This window comes from Petaurus breviceps, unplaced genomic scaffold (genome assembly GCF_028583685.1).
Source record: "Petaurus breviceps papuanus isolate PSGF00001 unplaced genomic scaffold, PetGlider_PUasm1.0 90779, whole genome shotgun sequence".
Classification (NCBI taxonomy): Eukaryota; Metazoa; Chordata; class Mammalia; order Diprotodontia; family Petauridae; genus Petaurus; species Petaurus breviceps.
The window spans coordinates 5,098,162-5,113,587 of record NW_027187344.1 but is presented as its reverse complement, the minus strand read 5'-3'; the positions used below and the strand labels follow the sequence as shown (position 1 = coordinate 5,113,587).

Below are 15,426 nucleotides of genomic sequence, written 5' to 3'. Positions count from 1 at the left end.
CTGAAAGGGATCTTATAAGCTATCTAGTCCAACCCCATTTTACAGGTGAGAAAACTGAGGCATGGAGAGATGTGCCTGCTCACTGTCACACAGGTAACAAATAAAAGGCACGATTAGAACCATGTCGCTCTAAATTCACATTCAATGCTATTTCTTAAAGTAGCTTTTCTTAAGACAGAGAAATGGGTACTCAAAACATTCCAAACACCCAACTTTGGGTGGTCCCCTCAAAACCACATTATTCCCATGAGAAGCCAAACTCATTCAACCAGTTCTAAGGGAGCAGAGACTGAGAATGGGTAAAGAAGACAAAAGGAAACCAACTCCCCAGCCTGGGGCTTTGGCCAGGGCCCAACCTGGTCGCTCCCAAAGAGGAGCCTGATAGTTCCCTCTGAAACTCACCTCTGACAACTGCGGGCTTCTCAGCGAGGCACGGTGGGAAGCCGCCCGGCCTCTTGTGGTTACCAGAGAAATGCAGGCATAGAAAACCCAGCCTTTCTTCTGCTTGACTAGCCGGGGTGCAGCAAGGCTTGGGCTTGCCTTTCGGGCCATAGGGAGGGAGCAGGAGCCCCAGGCCTGGGTTCCGGCTGTCGATCTGTCTGTCTGCTCATGGAAGTGAGGTTTCCCCAAGTGCCTAAGCTGAGGTGTCACTATGTCCCAGCAGCCAAGCCCGCCCCTAAAGGGGTTGGGCAAGGTATGCTGGTAAGTTCCCAAACCTCAGCTATCCAGTGTCCTCAGCTAGGCTGTGTTTGAAGTTTGGCAAGCGTCCCTTGTTTAGAATCTCCCAGTGCCATGGGTGGGGCCTCAGGCTCCTTAAATATAGCCTCTTTTGAGCCTAGGTCTAGGACCCTGGAGGTCATCTAAGTCAATCCTTCCATTTTACAGATATGGAAACCAAGGCAAGTTTGAGGACATAAGATACTCTCGCAAAGGTAAATAATAAGATTCTCCAACATATAGTACAATAGGAAGATGGAACAAGCACCTACTATGTGCCAGGTGCACTATGCTAAATACCTTACAGGTATTGTCTCCTTTGATCCTCACCATCACCCTATGAAATAGGTGCTGTTATGAGACCCATTTTACAGACGAGGAGACTAAGGTAGATAGAGATTAAATGGTTCGCCCAGCCAGAAACTACCCCAGGTTGGACTCTAGGTCTAGAGTTCTATGTAATATGCCACCTAGCTGCCCAAGGCTCACAATCTGGGGTTTTTCCAGGAGGGTTCACGAATTAAGAGAATCTATGAATAAGCACTCATACCTTCTACAGACTAAGTGATGACTTCACATGCATTACTATTTCCTACTTCCAAATGTATGTGGATATGTATGTAGGTATATATGTATGCAGCTGTGAGTAATAAAATATTCACAAGTTCACAGACGAAAGCTAGAAGGGCTCTTAGAGGTCTTCTAGGCTGAATCCTTCATCTTATAGATGAGGGAATGGAGAAGTCAAGAGGTTAAATGACTTACCCAAGGTCAAATGCAGACTCTTGGACTCCAATTTCAACTATCATCATTTCACTCTTTCCTGATCCCCCCAACTGCTAGAATCCTTCCTCCCTAACTCCCAAGTATTTATCTTTTATTTATTCTGTACTTGTATATATATATATGCTGTCTCCTTCATAGAATGCAGCATTCTTAAGGGACTGTTTTTATTTGTTGTTTTTGTCTTCTGCTCATATTATACTGTAGGTGCTTTATAAATGCTTGTTAAATGATTGAATACAATTAATTGTGACTTTTTGTCATATACTTTCTCAGTTCATGGATACTCATAGTACAGTGACTAGCATGTGTAGGACATTAGGGCATGGGAAGATCATGAAGTTTTTTCAGATTAAAATGAGTTAGGGGGAAATTAGGGGGTACAATGAATAGAGTCCCAGTCCTGGAGTCAGGAGAACCTGAGTTCAAATTCAGCCTCAGATACTAGTTATACGACCCTAAGCGAGTCACTTAACTCCAAATGCCTTGAAAGAAAGGAAGGAAGATTAAAATGTATTAGGAACCACTCACCTGTTTCTTAGAACACAGATCTCTGCTCATATATATCGTATAATCGTAAAGATGGAAGTGACTGTGGAGATCATTTAATATAGTCTCATTTTATAGGCCAGGAACTGAGGCTCAGATGAGAAGTAACTTGCCCAAGGTCACATAAACAGTTTGGGAAGGGGGGAGCAGAACCCAAGTCTCCTGAATTGTAGTATAATACTTCCACTAAGCTCTCAGGCTGACCAAACAGCAGATGGGGTGGGTGACACAGGGAGGTCAGCTACATTCTGAGTAGAGGGCTCTCTGCTGGTAGCTGCCAGGAGGATTAGAAGGCAGACAGGGAGGAGGGGTGCCTTCATTCACAGTGACGAGCAATGCCCAAAGTGGGCAGAGAGTTGATGTCAGAACCAAGTAATCTTCAAGGGTAGCTAAATGGTGAAATGGATAAGGTGCTGGGCCTGGAGTCAGGAAGACCTGAACTCAAATCTGGCCTCAGACACTTACAGCCGTGTGACCCTGGGCAAGTCACTTAATCTCGCTTGCCTCAGTTTCCTCAGCTGTAAAACTAGTTTGGACCTGATTGAAACAACAGCTTCCTGACTCTAGGTCCAACACTCTACCCTGGAAGAGGGCATCTACTCCAATAGCCTCATTTTACAGATGAGGAACTGAGGTCCTGGGAAGACACAAAGGCACAGGGTTAGGATAAGAATCCAGGACCTCTGATTCCAAATGGAAAACTTTCCCCACTACACCTCGAGGCCCCTTGGTAATCCTGCCTTCCTCCAGGAAGTCTTCCCTGACTATTCTAGCTCAAAGACTCTTAAGGATATTGTTGATGAAACTGAAGCACCAAAGAACAAGACAGAAGTGAGTTACTGGTCAAGCTGGGATGCTAACTCAGCTCTCCTGACCGCAAAGGTCCAAGCTCTTCTGCCCATCCACATCACGCTCCCTTCTCCAAGAAGCCTACTTTCTCTGAAGATCCCTAGCTACAAACCTGCAGGGAGAATGGCTCCATCTCCTCACCTTTCTTTGCCTTTCAATGGACAGGTCCCATGGCAGAGGCTTCAGGCCCGATGTGAGAAACTGGAAGCAGCCTCAGAAAGTTGAGACCACGTGTTTATGTTTTGGAATAAGGGGCAGTCTGGATATGTCAGGAGCACCCAATTTGCCCTCTGCCCTTCTGGGGCCCCAGCATTTTCCCCTGTTGCTAAGGAACCCACCAACTGCTACTCTGCCTGTCAGATGGTTTCACATCCTCTTCGGGTAGCTTTGTGGAGGTGTAGGGCTGACACCGGATGTGCAGGCTCTGGGTAGCAGGGGATTAATGCTGAGTGGAACTGGGGGGGAGCAGAATCTAATCTCCCCCCCAATCCAACACCCCAAGAACATCCTGACCTAGCTAATGGGAACAATGTAAGAGAAGAGTTCTGTCCATGCTCTTGTCGTGAGAAGTTGGGGCAGGACTAGCAGCACCTAGGACTGTGGGGCTCTAGAAGGGAGACGTGAAGCTGTTTGTGCTGGCCAATGAGGCCAGCAGTCAGCAACTATTACAGGGTATAATGTGGAGCAGGAGGTCCCACTGTCTTCTGCGTTGGCCAAACCCCACCTGAAATATTACATCTTTATAACTCTTGGCCTAGAACCAGAGCTCTGGGTTTACATAGACCTGACTCAAACTTAAGATGACAAGATGGGATCATGGACCTAACACGGAACGGACTTCAGAGGTTATTTAGGTCAACCCTTTCATTTGACAGATGAGTAAACTGAGGCTCAATGAGATTAAGTAACTTGCCTGGCATCATACTAAAGTAGCAAGCAACAGAAACAGGATTTTAACCCAGGACTAGTCTGGGCTATTTCCACAGTACTGGGCAGCCTCTCTCTTTTTGGTACATGTCTCCATTCAAGAATTCATTTGGTAACATCACAAGTTGGTTCAATTTGCCCTCCTCACCACTCTGCCACTGCCATTCTTTGCCATCTGTGGGGCTATGTGGTTCCCTGGGGGTCCTTCACAGATATATGAACCAGATGTATCAATCAACTATCCTCAAATCAGTATTAAAGGAGCAATGGTAGCACCCAAGGCCAGGGTAGCTAGGTGGTTCAGTGGATAGAGCACCACCCAAGTTCTCAGGAAGATCTGAGTTCAAATCTGACCTTAAACACTTACTAGCTTACTAGTTGTATGACCCTGGGCAAGCCACTTGGCCCTTATTTGCCTCAGTTCTCCATCTGTAAAATGGGACACAGTAGAGAAGGAAACGGCAAGCCATCCCAGTATGGGACATGACTGAGCAAAAACAAAAGCACCCGGGGCCAGATGAGTTCACGTCTTACCAAAGAGCGAACCTAATCAAGGGATTACATTCAGGATCCTCCTGGACATATCTTCTTAAGTCGGTTCTGGATATCATGTTTTAGGAAGGATGCTCATGTATGCAGCATCCAGAGTAAGGCAGCCAAGATGGTAAATGGATGCAGAACTGCACCACTGGTGGGTTAGTGGCCAGGACATGAGAAGGCTTAAAGAAGGGGTATCACTTTCTCCAACTATGTGGAGTAGAAGATGGGCTGAACTCATTCTGTTTGGCCCCAGAGAACAGAACTCAGGTGGAAGCAGCGGAGGTTTTAGCTTAAGCCAAGAAAAACTTTCTAACAGCTAAGAGTCATCTAAAAGGTGAATGGGCTTGCTCAGGAGGAAGTGTGTTCTCTTTCTGTCACAAAAGGTCCTTAAAACAAAGACTGGATAATAAATTTACAGGAATGTGGTAGAGGGGGATTCCTATCTAGACACAGCTCTGATTGGATGAGAGGGAAGGGAAGTAGCATTTATATAATACCTACTATGTGCCAGACACTGAGCTAAGAGTGTTTTTACAAATATCTCATTTGAACTTCATAACCACTCTAGGAGGAGGTGCTATTATTGTTCCCGTTTTACAGTTGAGGAAACTGAGGCAAACAGAGGCTAAATGACTTGCCCATCAAATGTCTGAGGTCATATTTGAACTCAGGTCTTCCTGATTTCAGGACCATCCCTTCATCTACTATACCACCAGTGCCTCTGATGACCTCTGAAGTCTCTCCTAAAGTTGAAATTCTAAGACATGATGATTTCTAAACGATAGGCTGATACTGGAAAGAAGACAATGAATTATAGTAGAAAAATTACTAAGCCAATTTGTTTTCCTGCCTCTTGTCTCCCCCTTTTCCAGCTCATCCTCTTTACTTTCTCCCATTATGCTCCTAATGAATCACAGAATTTGAAAATTGGAAGGGAGTTCAGTGGCTAGCTGATACAACCCATATCCAAAAGGAATCCTTACTATAACACCCTTGACAAGAGGCCCTCCTGCCTCTGCTTGAAAGCATGACTTTAAGTTACACTGACAATTTAGTAAGAGATGACTACTACTACTGCTGCTGCTGCTACTACTACTATTACTATTACTGCTACTACTACTGCTACTGCTGTTAGTGCTACTACTACTGCTACTACTACTATTACTATTACTGCTGCTGCTGCTGCTACTACTACTACTACTATTACTATTACTGCTACTGCTGCTGCTACTACTACTACTACTACTACTACTACTATTACTATTACTGCTACTACTACTGCTGCTGCTGCTGTTATTACTACTATTATTATTATTAATACTGCTCTGCTATTACTACTGCTGCTTCTACTACTACTATTGCTACTACTATCAGTGGATAGAGGACCACCCAAGGTCTCAGGAAGATCTGAGTTCAAATCTGACCTTAAACACTTACTAGCTTACTAGTTGTGTGACCCTGGGCAAGCCACTTGTCCCCTATTTGCCTCAGTTCTCGGGACACAGTGGAGAAGGAAATGGCAAACCATCCCAGTATGGGACATGACTGTCTTACCAAAGAGCTAACCTAATCAAGGGATTAAATTTCTATAAAGAAGACTATTCTATAAAGAAGTACTACTACTACTACTATTGCTACTACTACTGCTGCTGCTGCTACTACTACTACTACTACTACCACTACTACTACTACTGCTACTACTATAACTCCTGCTGTTGCTACTATTACAAACCTACTGTGGTTCTCTACTGCCTACAGAAATAAATATCAATGGTAGATCTTGTCATAGAAGGCCCTCCATCAATTTATCTCCAACCTATACTTTCAGCTTTCTCTCAAGCTCCTCTCCTTAAGGAGGCCTGTTCTTCTTTCTCCAGTCTCATCCTATCTGTTCCTAGGCTGGGGAGAGATTCCTCTCCTACTGTACCATCTCAGTCTGCTAAGTCCTTTCCTTCCTTCAAAGCCCAGTTCAGATCACACCTCCTCCATTAAACCTGCCTTGATGTCCATCTACCCTCACCCCTTTCAGCTAAAAGTGATCTCTCCCCTCTCAAATTTCTAATAACCTTTTGTCTAGATCTCTCCCTTTATAAAACCCAACCATATGAGGGATAATTATAATTTATGTAGGAATTGGAACTTAGCACAGTTCCTGGAACACAGAAGTCTCTATATAAATGCTTATTCACTCTCTCCCTCCTATAGAGATTTTTATTCCTATTTTGCAGATAAGGAAACAGGCACAGAGAGTTAGGCTGATTTGTCTAAGATTAGAGTAGAGATCCAAACTCAGGTCCTCAGATGGACCAATACTCTTTTCATTAACCCCCCTCAATCTAGAGGTCTGTTCTTGCTCTGGCCCCAAGCCCCACTTCCACAATAGAAGCTTGCAAAAGGAATGTCTGAACTCCTAATTAATATTGAGTACCCCAGGAGCTTGCATGACCCTGGGTAGCGAACAAAGCCAGGACACCTCACTGCTTGAATTCCTGGCTTTTAACCAGTGGTCCATACCTTAGATTGCTATCCCAGCAATGCTTGAGGCTCCCATGGCCTCTGACAGAACTGGATGACCTCACCTGAAAAGCAGGGAGGAGGAGGAGTCACAAGTGTGGGGGAAGGCCAGGGAGTGGAGGAGGGTGGGAGAGGAGGGCTAAGCCAAGAGGGGGACATTTTTCTGGGTTGGCTGAAGGGGCTGCTTGCCCTGTGCCAAGCCCAGCTGGAGTCCAGAAGGCAATGAGCTGCTCTCACCCTCCCCAGGGGCCCAAGGGGTAGCATGAGCAGGAGGGAAAGGGGGTGGGGGAGGAAAGAAGCCTGTTTTCTCCTCCTCTTCCTCCTCCCCCCACAGACGGGGTCCCTGCTGCTGCTGCTGCTGCCTGCTTGCCTGCCAGCCACAGGGGGCCTAAGAAGAAACCTCTTTGTTTGGGAGTTCGGATGGCTGCCACATGACACTCTAGATCACTGTCACCAACTGGAACGAAAACAGATGACAAAGAGAGCCTGGGACATTGGGACACGGGGCGGGGATGTTGTCAGAGCATAGGGAGGGAAGCAATAGCATTTTCCTTCCATAGAATAGTCATGACCCTGGGCAGTTCTGTCTGGAGGCAGAGGGATGGACAAGATGACTTGGGGGAGAAGGCAATCCAGTGATAGGAAGCTTTGTTATGCTGAGTATGGCTGGACTGCCCACTCACACATGAAAACAGAACTAAAACAGAGATAAGTACAACACACACTTTTCACACACATTCATGTACACTGTGACACACATTTGTGCACACCCACACAGATTACATCCTACCCCCCCAGTGGGCCCAAGCTCCTCTAGTTCAATGGGAGGGTGCCCTCCCTCCCCAACCATCCCTCTGAGGCGGATCCTGTGGGCTGAGCTGGACCTATTGTTTATAAACAGAGCAGGGCTGTCGCTAGGAGCTGTGATTCAGAACAAGAGCATCAGGCTCACTGGGGGGTTGGTTCTGGAAGCTGTTTACTCAGAATGACATCCTGTATGGGGAAAAGAATAGAGAAGCCTGGCCTCAATGAATTCAATTCTCCTTCCTGACCCGGCCTGGCCCAGGGAACCCACGTCCTTGTCCCCTCATCCCCACAGGCCACAGAGACAACTCAGGGCTCCCACCATATGGTAGACATATGTTAGGTCATATATGTGGACGTGTCTAGAGATGTGGGGGTTTTAGGTATTGGGGAGAGGGAGGGAGGCAGAGCATGGTTTGGTGGGTGTCTGGTGCTGGTAGGGATGAGAGGTAGGGCTATATCTGTTCTCTCCTTGATCCTAACTAATCACCCGAATCTTGGTGCTTGGGGTTGAACAATGACTGGGGGCATCTAAAACTGCTTACAACCTGAAGGCTGTGAAAACAAATCACTGCTTTTTTCTAAGTCCCTAACCTTAGTACTATATTTTACATACTATATTATATACTTAGTACTATATTTTACCCCTACCAACCCTCCCCTCAGATGGGGGGGCTTTTCCCTTTGTTAGCCAATGACAGACATTACTGATAATAATGCTTCATATTTCAGAGAGTTCAGAAGTAGAAAGGCCCTTAGAGGTTATGGAGCCCCCTCATTTTAGAGGCAGAAGCTGAACTATACACAGTACAGCTTTATACTTAGCTTGGGTGCTTTCATATCCACAAGGGCAGAAGGGAAGGCAGGGCAAGGATTATTCTGCCTACTTTATAGAGGACTAAATTGAGGCCCAGAGAGGTTAGTGGCTGATGCCTGGTCCAGTGTTCTCTTGGCTATACTATGTGAGAAGTATACATGGAGACCCCCTGGAAAAATTTTTGAGCCAAAAGAAACAATAGCAGATATTGGGAGAAGGGTGGGGATGGTACGGAGAGAATACAGCATGTGGAGCTGCTATGGAAAGATCAAAAAAGTGCTTTATTTCCCCAAACCCAAACTTTTGTTTAATCAGGGGTTTAGTCTGGCCCTTCCTTGAAGCTGAGAATAACAGTAGCTCTGTGGTTACCGGGGTGCCAACCTGCTGATTCACAGCTGTGCCTCCAGAGTGAGGTCACTGAGTCATGTTCCTGGGAACCCTGAGCTGGCTCGACCCCGAATGGTCCCTGTGCTGCCCTGGCATGTTGAGTCAAACCCACCGGCTTACACCCTGTGGGCACACCACACGGGCTTTCTGCCCAGGAAGAACTGCTGAGAACAATTTACCCAATGACTATTTCATCACCTCACTCAGTTCAGAATACACTAGCAAACAGGCCAGACACAGTAGAAGGTTCCTATTTTTCTTCCCCTCTACCATCCCGCTCCAGAGGCAGGGCAGTAACCAGCATGGGACTAAATGAGGGACTCTGCCCCTGGGCAGGGACATGGGGGAAGGAGGTACAGTTTCTTCTACAGGAAGGTCCCTCTCTGCCTCTTCCCCTGCAATTATCTATTGGCACAACACAACTGCCCCTTTGTCATACCTGCTCAGTGCCCCAATTACAGGCACAGGGTTGAGGATTGTACTCCCCCCTCCCTGGTTACACCAATGAGCAGACTGTCCTTTATACCCATGCCCATGACCACCTACTCCAATGGTTTCTGCCCCACATAAAAATATTGACAGATACAGTTCTAGAAGTCAGTTATCTTCACGTCTGTTAGTTTCTATTGTCTTATATATGCATGTGTGCACATATACGTGCCATACATGTTCTATGTGTACTTACACATGTGTGTATGTATATGTGTGTGAGACATTATGAAGAGGCAGCCCGGTGCAGTGGGATAAAGTCCTGGATTTTCAGTCTAAGGTCTTGGCTGATACTTATTACCTGTGTGACCTTGGGTGGCTGGGTTTCCATGCTGAGCCTTTACTTCCTCATAAGTAAAATGAGCAGGTTGGACTGAATCAGGTCCCTTCTGGATCTCAATTCATAGACTTATGCTTCTATTTCTATAACGATTTAAATCTGTAAAGTTCTTCATTTTCAATATCTCATCTGATCCTCACCAACAGCCCTACGAAGTTTTTATCACTATGTCTCAAATACAGAAATTTCACCTCAGAGAAGTCAATTGACCTTGGTCACCTAGCAAGACAGGATTAGAACTCAGGTTCCTCTCATGTATGTATACATAAACAGAACTCACGATATGCCTGTAGATGTACATTCTTACACACAGTAAAATAGAAACAGCAGGGAATTTAGAGTCAGAAGACCAGGGACTGAATCATGGTTCTGCCAATATCAGCTTTTTGTGATCCTGTTCCTTCATCTTTCTAGCCCCTCAGTTTCCTCATCTGCAAAATGGGACACTACTCACCCTATCTACCTAACAGAATTGTTGTGGGGAAAGTGCTTATTGTAAACCTTAAAGATAAATATGTGATCATTTGTCTGTTATAATATGTTATTATAATAAATACAGGTAACACACCCTCCACTCAAGTCCTCTTCCTAATGCCTCATCATGGCCTAGGGGTGATTCTCAGCGATGGAAAGTTGTTCTTATTGGGGAACACAAGCTCTAGCAAGTCCTACCAAGCTGGAAAAGCTTCAGGTACAGGCTCAGCAGCAGTCTACCAGCAGGAAGCTCAGAAAGGATTCTCACCAGTGTCAGTGATGCACCATTTGTCCTTGGCAGTTCTCAAAGCCCATCTACCAAATCACAGCGGTATTACCGATGTTCTGAGGTCATGGCCACACTGATGAAATCACTGATCTTTAAAGTCACACAGTAGCAAACGTATGTAGGCTTGCACACAGATATTTGTGTGAGTATACAAATACACATGTGTACATGTGCACATAGAGTCTTCCTCTTTCCTCTAGTCAATCAATTAATAAGTTTTTGTTAATTTTCTCCTCTATGCTAGGCACTGTGATAGGCCCTACATATGTAAATACAAAAATGGCCCCTGCCCTCAAGGAACTGACTGAGTTTTTTCACTTCTTTCATGTTCTGGACCCCTTTACTGGACTAGTGAAGTCCAGGGATATTCTCAGAATAATATTTTTGAATGAATAAAATAAAATACATAAAATTATAAAGAAAACTAATTATATTGAAGGCCAGTTACCAAAATGTTTAAAAAAAGAAGTTCACAGACCCCAGGCTACAAACTCCTGTTCTATTGGGATGATTTAACAGATTCCAGGTAAGTAAATAGAGGAGAAAAATAGGGACTGTACCCTGTGATTTACTGATATAGGAGACTCTAGGATGAGAAAAGGAGGTGGCTGGGTTGCTCAGTGGATAGTGCTAATCGTGGAGTCACAAAGACCTGAGTTCAAATCCAACCTCAGACACTTACTAGTTGTGTGACTCTGGGCAAGTCACTTAACCTCTGTTTGCCTATGGTGAACTACTCCAGTATATTTGCCAAGAAAACTCCATGGACAATATTATCCATGGGGTTACATGTCTGAACAGGATGAGGAAACTCCTTCCACCAATGAAAGGCAGCACCTGGTGTGTAAGGCTGAAAAGGTAACTTACTTCCTAAGGCAGCCTGAGTACTGACAGGCTGGGTGAGTTTCCCAGTATCACACAGCCTGTAGGTATCAGAGGCAGATCTTGAACCCAAGTTTTCCTGACTCTAGGGCCAAGTCTTTATTCACACTATGTCACAAATACAGGATATGCACAAAATAAATTCAGAATGGGTCACTAATAACAGGTGGGGGGGAATCTATTTTTTGAAAGAGGTGGTACTTTAGCTGAGCTTTGAAGGGAATTAGGAATTCAGAAAGTTGGGAGTGAAGAAAGAAGGAATTCCAGGCCCACAGGACATACAGCCTGTCCAAAGATATTAATGGAACATTATGTTTGGGGAATGGCAAGCGGGACAGTTCAACCAGAATGGTGCAGATAGTGTACGTGAGGGGGAATAAGATGCAACTGCACATTACTGAAAATATAGCTGTGGAAAGGATCCTGGAAAGGAGCCAGATTGTAACGGGCTTTAAATAACAAACAGAGGAGGCTCAAATTTGATCCTAAAGAAAATGGGGAGCTACTGAGGTTTCTTGGGCAGAGGAATGCCATGATCAGACCTCTGCTTTAGGAATATTAACTGAGTAGTCTTGTGTGTGTGTGGCGGAGGTGGTGGCCTGGAGATGCAAGGAGAGTGAAGGCAGGGGGACCAAACTGGGGGCTACTGTAACAGTCCAGGCAAGAGGTGATGAGGTCCTGGACTAGGGCAGGTATGGTGTGAGTAGAAAGAAGGGAGAAATGAGGGAGATTTGCCAGCTAAAGGCTACATAGATTTCAATTTGGAAAGAATTTGCTATTGGATTCAATTCAACAAACATTATTAAACATCTGCTATGTGTCAGGCACTATGCAGATACAAAGGGGAGGGACAGGAGGAAGGGGGAAAGGAATAAGCATGTATAGCATGCCAGGAACTGTACAAATATCATCTCATTTGATCTTCACAATAACTCTTCGAGGTAGGGGCTGTTATGATCTCCATTTTACAGTTGAGGAAAGTGAGGCAGATTTTAGGTTAAGTGACCACAAGCTTATAAGTGCCTGAGGTTAGATTCCAACTCAGGTCTTCCTGACTCCAGAATCATCTTCTACCCACAGACTCACAAAGTTGCTTGGAGGGTACAAAGAAAGCCCCAGAAAAGAAAGAAGACATTCCCTGCCATCAAGAAGCTTACATTCTACTGAAAGGTGGGTGGGGAACTGCAAATCAAAAATAGCCTCTCTAATGCCCTGAAGGGCTGTAACTGCAGGGGAGTGGATGGCTGAATGGCCCAAAGAGACTGGAGTAATGGAGGGCAGAGAGGGATGTCAGGCACTCTCCTCCCCAGAATCAGATAAACACACTCCCAGAAAGCAACAGAACAGTGTTTGGTGGGAACAGGCTCCGGATGAGGTCCCTTTTCCCTTAAGTGGTTAGTATTAATTAAAAGTAAGATGGCATCAGTTTCTAAGAAGAAAGACTTCGGAAACTCAAACCAAAGTCTGAGGTGTTTAGAATGACAGAGGAAGAAAGGGTGAAAAAATAACAACAATGACACACACAGTATACAAAGGAATGGTCCTAATCCTTCTCTCTGACCTTCAAGCCCCTCCTGGCCTTGGTGGCCCCAGTCAGAGAGCTTTTCTTCCATCCCTTCCAATACAATTTCTGTCCTCCTGGCTTCTCTCCACCCTGACTGACTGTAAACATTCCTTGTAGACTCAGACTCTGTTCATTCTTTTTTTTTTTCTTTTTGGAGGGCAATTGGGGGGTTAAGTGACTTGCCCAAAGTCACACACGGGACGGCTAGTAAGTATGTCAAGTGTCTGAGGCTAGCTTTGAACTCAGGTCCTCCTGACTCCAGGGCTGGTGCTCTATTCACTGTGCCACCTAGCTACCCCTCCTCTGGTCATTCTTGTGCCTTCAGTGAGAACACTATGTTCCTTAGACTCCTGTAGGAACCTTTGGTGGACCCAGCTTGTGGCAAAGCCACCCTCTCTGCTTTTTGCTGTACCTTCTGCCCACCTCCACCTGATGAGAGTTTACTGTTGTGAACATTTCAGATCCCTTTCTTACCTCTTGTCACATAGTAGCCTCACAACAACCACTGGCAATGGGTCCTGTACAAATGATGAGATTTACTGGATTTCAGAGCTGTTCCTTCTTTCTTTACTGAGGTGGGGAACTATAGGTAGGGAACACTGCATATACTTTCTGAGTGGAGGACAGAATGATATATTGGGAAATAAAGATGATGTCAAAACAAAAGGTATAATTTTTAAAAAAGAATTTAAGTGATAGAAGGTACCTAAGTATCTATCTAGTCCAACTCATTCATTTTACAGATGAGAAAACTGAGACCATTCACCAGAAGATTCTGAAGCCCCCACTATCTGCTGCACAGTGCCTGGCACATTGGAAGTGCTTTCCCCATCTCCAGCCTTAGGGAGAACCCTCAACCAGGGCTCTAAAACTGTCCGGTCAAGGTTGGTGCCATCAGACACTGCCCCTGGGGCCTCAGGCAATACTGTTGGGTGACTGAAGCCCTAAATCTGTGGATTCTAATTTACACCTCCTCTTCCCACAAGGTGCTAATAATCCTGCCCCAACCCTGAGAACTGGCTTCGCTACCCAAGTGAGGGAAGGCCCATCAAGGAACTTCCCCAACTTCTGCCCTTGGGGTGTGTTCTTCCTATTAGGCCCGGAAGGTTAGGGATGTAATCTGATTATCACTTTCCAGAAGGAGAGGCCCCAAGCACCACTGAAGAGAATCTGTGGACACCTTCAGAATACCCCAGTGTGGGTGGAATCAAAGGAACTGGGGTTGAGGGAAGGAAGCCACATTCAGGAGGAGGCTGTTACTGGAAACAGGGATGAGGGCCATTCCAAGAAATGAAACCACCTAAGGACTAGGCCTGGCTTGGATCTGCCCAATTTGCATCTGGCTTCTCAGCATGTGGAATCTAAAGCTGTTCAAGGGCCTCTGGGCACAGGTGCCAATCCTTGTTGGGGAAGGAAGTATGGTGCTTTGAGAAGGGGAGGGATGATAAACTCAAAGGAGGTAAGAATGAATCACTTTGCCAATGGATTGATTTACTTTGCTTGATGGATTTGTCACAGAGAAGGTCTCCTTGGGGACAGGGTGGTGGAAGTGGGAAGAGACAGTGATGACAAATAAAATATATATTTTTGGTTTGTTTTTTTTTGGAGGGCAATTGGGGTTAAGTGACTTGCCCAGGGTCACCTGGCTAGTTATTTTGTGTTACGTGTCTGAGGCAGGATTTGAACTCAGGTCCTCCTGACTCCAGGGCCAGTGCTCTATTTACTGCACTACCTACCCGCCCCTATAAAATATATTTTTAAAGCATTTTAAAAGATCAATAAACAAGCAACTTGCAATTATTCATAGGGAATGACTAAAATGTCCGTGCCCTTTGACCCAGAGATTCTAGTGCTAGGCTTATTCCCCAAGGAGTTCAATGACAAAAAGAAAGCCTCCATATAAACCAAAATATTTATAACATTATTTTTGTATTAGAAAAGAACTGGAAACAAAACAGATGCCCGTCAACTGAGGAATGCCTGAACAAATTGTGATACAAGAATGTAATGGAATAATGTGGTCTGAGAAAACATAAATATAATGATAAATACATGGGAAGAGTTATAAGAACTGATACAGACAGAGCAAAAGGAGCAGAACCAGCTAATCAACGTACACAAGGATTCCAACAACATAAACAAAGGACTACAGCCTTCAGAAGGCGCCTGTCCTCTCGTTGGGCCTTTCTAATTGTTAAGTTCTTTTCTCTGGAATAAGGTAGGACAAGTCTATTATGGTTTCCATTCTGGTTGAAACTGTTTTATATTTCCCTTCCCTCCCTGAAAACAAAGTGAAACAAAACAACCTCTTTAGCTCTTTGCTTAAAATTCACTAGGACAAAACAAATACATGGCTTTGGTTGTAGCTCAACCATTAAGAATGGTTCATTACAAGTCAGTATGGGCTGAAGTTTTTGTTTTAAAGGTTATTTTCCATCTATTCTGTATACCTTGTATATATATATATATATATATATATATATATATATATATATATATAT

General features: G+C 44.9%; 1 protein-coding gene across 2 annotated transcripts in view; it reads right to left on the bottom strand.

Moving 5' to 3' along the window:
* RALGDS (ral guanine nucleotide dissociation stimulator) overlaps positions 1–15,426 on the bottom strand; it is a 79,352-nt gene that overhangs the window by 56,816 nt on the left and 7,110 nt on the right. The window contains exon 1 of one of the 2 annotated variants that reach the window (XM_069069274.1): positions 403–746. The exons of the other annotated variant lie outside the window; for it this stretch is intronic. Coding sequence (XP_068925375.1) covers positions 403–552 — 150 coding nt within the window. The 5' untranslated portion in view covers positions 553–746. Of the gene's footprint in view, positions 1–402; positions 747–15,426 lie in introns of those variants that run through there. 2 annotated transcript variants of the gene reach the window in all.